Source organism: Thalassophryne amazonica, chromosome 6 (assembly GCF_902500255.1).
Source record: "Thalassophryne amazonica chromosome 6, fThaAma1.1, whole genome shotgun sequence".
Classification (NCBI taxonomy): Eukaryota; Metazoa; Chordata; class Actinopteri; order Batrachoidiformes; family Batrachoididae; genus Thalassophryne; species Thalassophryne amazonica.
The window spans coordinates 34,182,142-34,188,141 of record NC_047108.1 but is presented as its reverse complement, the minus strand read 5'-3'; the positions used below and the strand labels follow the sequence as shown (position 1 = coordinate 34,188,141).

The window sequence follows — 6,000 nt, the reverse complement described above, 5'->3', positions numbered from 1 at the left end:
GTATTTAAATTGAGACTGTATTTGTAAAACTTGGCACAATGTTTTCCTTCATTACTTCGCTCTTTCCCACCTCCTACTTCCCGCCAGCGTGGTTGACTCTGGATGGAAATCCACTGGAGAGTTTTCTACAGGGTGAGCTTCTCAATTGTTGGTAACTGTGAGCTGTAACCTGCTGTATCTAAATATCTGAAGAGTTTTATTGTGTGCGTTGTCTGACCTGCAGGACTGGCCGGTGCATGTGGGATCTCGGTCTTGTGCTCTCTGATGAGAGTACATTTATTTTTAGAGGAAGAGAGGTGAGGAAATCACTTATTTTGGAATGTTTACTGAACCCCACATGAGCCTGGTGACAAGGTTTAATGTTTCGGGAAGACATTGTCACAAGTGTACCCTCATCTGTTACAGCTGGAGTAATAAAACCAAGAAAGACACATCAAGTCACCAAAGCAGAGCTCAAAGTGGACTTGTAGGGAGGATCCAGTTCTTCTTTGTGACTGGGATTCTGGCTGTAGTGGGTTCCCGGGTGGCCTCTTTGGTGGTGTTAGAGTTTTCTCTCCGAGCCGTCTCTGCGTGGGTCACAGCAGGACCTGTAAGAAACCAACGCTTTTTACCAAACATTAGTGGAGCAGACAACTTTGACTTTTGGCCAGAATTGTTCACTTGGTGATACAAGCATCAGATTTGGCATGAATGTTCTTCATAAGTCAGTGTTTGAGAAAAAAGTGCTGGCCAATTGAAAATCCAATATGGCGGCCAGGGAGGGGTCAAAGAAGAATTACACAGGGATCAAAATTTAAAAACCAATCATATTGAAAACTAACACATTATTTGTCTGATCATAAATATCCCAAAAAAGTATAGTTTGGACTATCTACCACAGTCTCGTTTGAACCCTCTGTGATATCGCGGGATTTGACAACTTGCCTGGACCTCCATTTAATATATACACAGCATAACTTCACACAGATAAATGGTGTACTGTTTTTTTTTTTCCGCTGCAATCACAGAAGCAATCGTGAAAAGTTTTTTTTTTCATTTGTCACTGGAGAACAAAAAGACGAAGCGAGTCGGAGGCATTGTGTCGGTAAGTGTTAGCCTACACAGCAAACCAGAGTAGCTCCGTTCTCTCGCCTACAAAACCGCCTCGACATGCTAGAGCTCTGGATCATAAACAAACCGCAACACATGCCCACTTTCCACCACATCGTTATTTTTCTTTGCATTTTCACTTTGTTTGGGTGTAATTTGCCCCCCAAAAAAACAGTGACAATGCTGTGGTTGGTACCCCGGAAGTAGAGAAATCACGTCATATGCGTCATATTTTACCCCTTTAGCGCCCATCCTCAAACGAGATTGCGGTGGCCTATTATGGGGTAAAAACAACAAGAATGGCGACAAAGGTAAGTTTAAGTTGCTCCAATTTTTAAAAAAATGTGCAAATTATTGGTTGAGTTAACAGGGTTTTAAAAAGGAATAGTTTGCACCATGTGTCATGCTTAGTTATCACATTATATATCACGTCATAGAATCCAATGGATGCCGACAGTGTTTGACATTTACATTTAAAACCAAGTATTCAACACAGTCAAAACTATTCCATTTATTAATCTTATTAGTTCAAGCCACTTTTTTTTTTTAACCAAAATTGGAGCAACTTTAACTTTTGACTCCTGTACAAACTGAAACTGACCTTTGTCACCATTCTTAATGTTTTACCACATAACTCCATAACATTCAGTCACAGATAGTCCAAACTATACCTTTTTGGAATCTTTGTGATCAGACACATAACGTGGTAAGCGTTCAATATGATTGGAGCATTTTTAAATTTTGACCCCTGTATAATTCTTCATTGACCCCTACCTGGCCGCCATATTGGATTTTCAAGTGGCCAGCACTTTTTCTCAAACACTGACTTATGAAGAACATTCATGCCAAATCTGATGCTATCACCATGTGAAGGATTCAGTTATCTGCTGCACTACATTCCTCACGCTGTTTTTTTTGTTTGTTTTTTTCATTCATGTCACTTAATTTTTCCTCAGGAGTCCAGGAACTTTCTGCAACAGCTGCTGGTTCAAAGCCAGTTCTCTCTGGGTTGTGCTTTAACTGCCAGCTTACATTTTCTCCATGAGGGGGCACCGCAGCGCTGGCTGTGCCAGCTCCTGGCAGCAGCTCTCAGCTGGTTCCTGGCTCGGCAGACCTCCCACCTGCTGCACCACGTCATGACTTTGTATAAGCTGCACAGCTCTCAGCGGTACTGCGGTATCTGCATCGGCCTGCTGTCGTCAGGCCGTTGCCTGCTGCCGATGCTGTGCAGGAGTCTCATCATCACATTCTGTGTGGCTGTGATAGCCTCCATATCCATCATCAACCAACAGTTCCTCTCTGCCACAGAGGCCCTCAGGTTCTGGACACCACTGACTATCTGCTACACCCTGCTGGTGGTGTACATGCAGGGTGAGGAACATCTAAATTCACTTCTCCATGCATCCAATATCGCATACAACAGCAAAGTGCACTGCAAAAACTGTCCCCCTCAAAATAAGGCAAATAATCTGAAATCGAGCCAAACTGTCTTGTAGTAAGCAAAAAAAAAAAAAAAAAAAAAAATCTGGCTGTGGGGTAAGACAAATGTCTAGGCAGTGAATAATCAAAATGTGCCTTAAAAATAGACAGAATTCTTATTTTAAGATTAGTCTCCGTCTTAAAATAAGGAAAACAGTCTTGTTCCTTTGCTTGGATGATTTAAAATCCATTGCCTTTCCTTGTTACTGGTTAAATACAGCTTGATATTAGCTGGAAAAACTGAAAAGAAAAAGTGAGATACATTTTCCCAAAATAAGACATTTTTTCTTATGTAAAAATGCTTGACAAGATTGTTTTTCTATGTAGACAAAAATTAAGTCAAAGTCTTTTTTTTTCTTTCTGAAATATCAGTTTTTTCAGTATGAAAATCTCACAGCTAAAGTGTTTGTTCATCAGTTTGTTGTCTCTCACTGGCAGGAATCTTCTTTTTCTATCTTTAAATTGACCATTCTGATGTCCCAGTAGCTACAAACCTGACAAGTTCCACTCAGTGTCCACAAGTATTGGTAATTGCACAACTAACATCATTTGAAATATAAGGATTAAATCACAACCGGTTTTCTTTTGACAAGTCAGGAGCCTGTGAATATTAAGTCTTCATTAACATGAGTCATTGAGAATTCCTATCAGTATGGTACTGTGTGGTAAATTTGTCTGGAGTAGGTGATTCTTAAAAACTGAGTGACTGTGAAAGAAGGAGACCAGTGAGGAAAGCCACCAAGACATCCATGACAACTCTGAGTGTGATTGGAGAATCTGCATAGTGTAGCTTTTGCCTGCAGTAGCTAAGAGAATGTTTAGAGCAAAATCCAGCAAATGGTGATACAAACATCAAATTTGGCACAAATACTCCTTAGACATTACTCTTTTGAAAAAACTGACTGGCCACTTGAATTTTTAATAAAAATGCCCCAATCAAATTGAAATTACACTATATTATTTGTCTGATCATAGCAATTCCAAAAATGTATAGTTTAGTCTATCTATGACTGAATGTTCAGGAGTTTTGGGGTAAAAACTGCAAAAATGGTGACAAAGGTCAGTTTCAGATTGTACAATGGTCAAAAGTTAACGTTGCTCCAATTTTGGTAAAAAGTTATGCAAATTATTACTTGAGTTAACAGGGTTTTACAAAGGAATAGTTTTGACTATGTATCTTGCTTAGTTTTTCATGTTACAGGGTAACATATGTCACATGTCATAGAATCCAATGGGTGTTGACCTTGTTTGACCTTTGCTTTGAAGACCAAACATTCAACACAGTCAAGACTACTCAATTTATTAATTCTATCAGCCCAACCAGTAATTTGCATCACTTTCTACCAAAACTGAAGGAACTTTAACTTTTGACCCCTGTACAAACTGAAACTGACTTTGGTCACCATTTTTGCTGTTTTTACTTCTGAACATTCAGTCATAGATAGTCCAAATTACACCTTTTTGGAATCATTATGATCAGACAAATAATGTAGTGTAGTTTTCAATTTGATTAGAGCATTTTTAATTGTGACACCTGTGTAATTTATCAGTTGACCTCTACCTGGCTGCCTATTGCTAATTCAAGTGGCTAGTCAGTTTTTTCAAAAGAATAATGTCTAAGGAGTATTTGTGCCAACTTTGGTGCTTGTATCACCATTTGCAGGATTGTTTCAGTTATCTGCTGCACCAGTTAGACAACTTGATGGCAGAACAGAGAAGGATTTTATCAAAAAGATGATGTGAAATTTCAGTTACAGTTCATCAGAAGGCTCATGAGAGACTCAAACCCAGTGCTGAGCCTGACAGTTTCACTCATGGTCACCCTGGCAGGATGGATACATGGCAGGTGTTCCTGGGGGTCTGCCGGCCCGCCAGGCCATTTTTAAAATAACACTAAATATTAATGAAGTTGGATGTCAATCCTTTCAGCACATCCACAGCACTTGGAAAGTGGCTTTCCCCACACGTTATCTTCTGTGGAGTAAGTTTATTTGGAAGTGGTTTGATCACATTAATCATCTTATTCATTCATTCATTTCCTGTGCATGTTTATTCCAATCAAGAGTCACAGGGGAGCTGGAGCCTATTCCAGCAGATATAGGGCGGGGTGAGGGGGATTACACCCTGGACAGGACACCAGTTTAGGCCACATATAGACAGACAAACACATTCACACACACACACACACACACACACACACACACACACACACACACACACACACACACACACACACACACACACACACACACACACACACACACACACACACACACACACACCTGTAGTCAATTTAAAGATTCCATTTCACCTACCCTGTATGTTTTTGGAAGTGGGAGAAAGACAGAGGTGGGAAATGGGAGGGAACCCACACCAACATGTGGAGAACATGCAAACTCCACACAGACAGCACCAGGCAGGAAGCGAACCCAAGACCTTGCTGCGAGGGAACAGCACTAACCACTAATCAACTGTACCATCTTAGTCCAGTATCATAAAGACTTTGTGTCTGTGAGTCTGTCCGTCCATCCACCCGTCTGTCTGTCTGCCTGTCTGTCTGTGGTCAGCATAAGTCCAGTCCTATTACTGCCGGGGTCTTCAAATTCACAGGGAACATTCTTGGGACACAGACCTTGGACAAGTTCAAAGATGGCTAACCTTGACCTATTTTAAGAGGTCAAAAGGTCACTTTTTTCCACACACTCTTTCACTGATTGCATGCTCATACAGCCAAGGGTATTGCATTATATTTACCCGAGGTCATCAAAATATGGCCATTGTGTATTGTAGGCTTTGCGTCCATCTGTCCGTGTGTCTGTGTGTCCGTCTGTCTGTCTGTGATCAGCATAAGTCCAGTCCTATTACTGCCAGAGTCTTCAAATTCACAGGGAACATTCTTGGGACACAGACCTTGGACAAGTTCAGCGATGCCTAACCTTGACATATTTTAAGAGGTTAAAAGGTCACATTCTGTTTCATATTTTTATGCTATGAATCATGCAAAACTGTTTTTTTTGTTGTTGTTGTTGTTTTGAGGGGGGGGGGGGGGGACAGCCCATCAGAGTAGAGCGGCACCATGACGTCACTGGCTGGTCTCTCTCTGGTGCTCTAATGTGTGTGTGTATGTATATATATATATGTATATATATATTTTGGCAGTGGTAGGTCCATGACCATACAGGACCTATACGGGATTTAGGCGCTCCCGCCATCACGAGCCTCCCAGCTGACTGGGTTATAGCAGTGGGTAGATGGGACTCATTAGCCCTGTCAAGGCAGTCCACCTAGGGGAAGGGAACCCTGATGTTAAACCCCCAGCCTGGGTTACTGCCCCCGTGCCTCCGAGGAAGTTTTTTTTAGCCAGAGGCTAGGAGAACATCACTCTGATGTAAAACCTACAGCCTGGTGGTCGCCACAGCCGTCTCAGCTTGT

General features: G+C 41.4%; 1 protein-coding gene across 1 annotated transcript in view; it reads left to right on the top strand.

Annotated features, from left to right (window-relative positions):
- Positions 1-6,000, top strand: part of tmem82 (transmembrane protein 82) — a 39,639-nt gene continuing 33,639 nt past the window's right edge. Inside the window, exons 1-4 of the mRNA XM_034171571.1 lie at positions 1-132; positions 224-296; positions 406-589; positions 2,046-2,460. Coding sequence (XP_034027462.1) covers positions 39-132; positions 224-296; positions 406-589; positions 2,046-2,460 — 766 coding nt within the window. The 5' untranslated portion in view covers positions 1-38. The remainder of the gene's footprint in view (positions 133-223; positions 297-405; positions 590-2,045; positions 2,461-6,000) is intronic.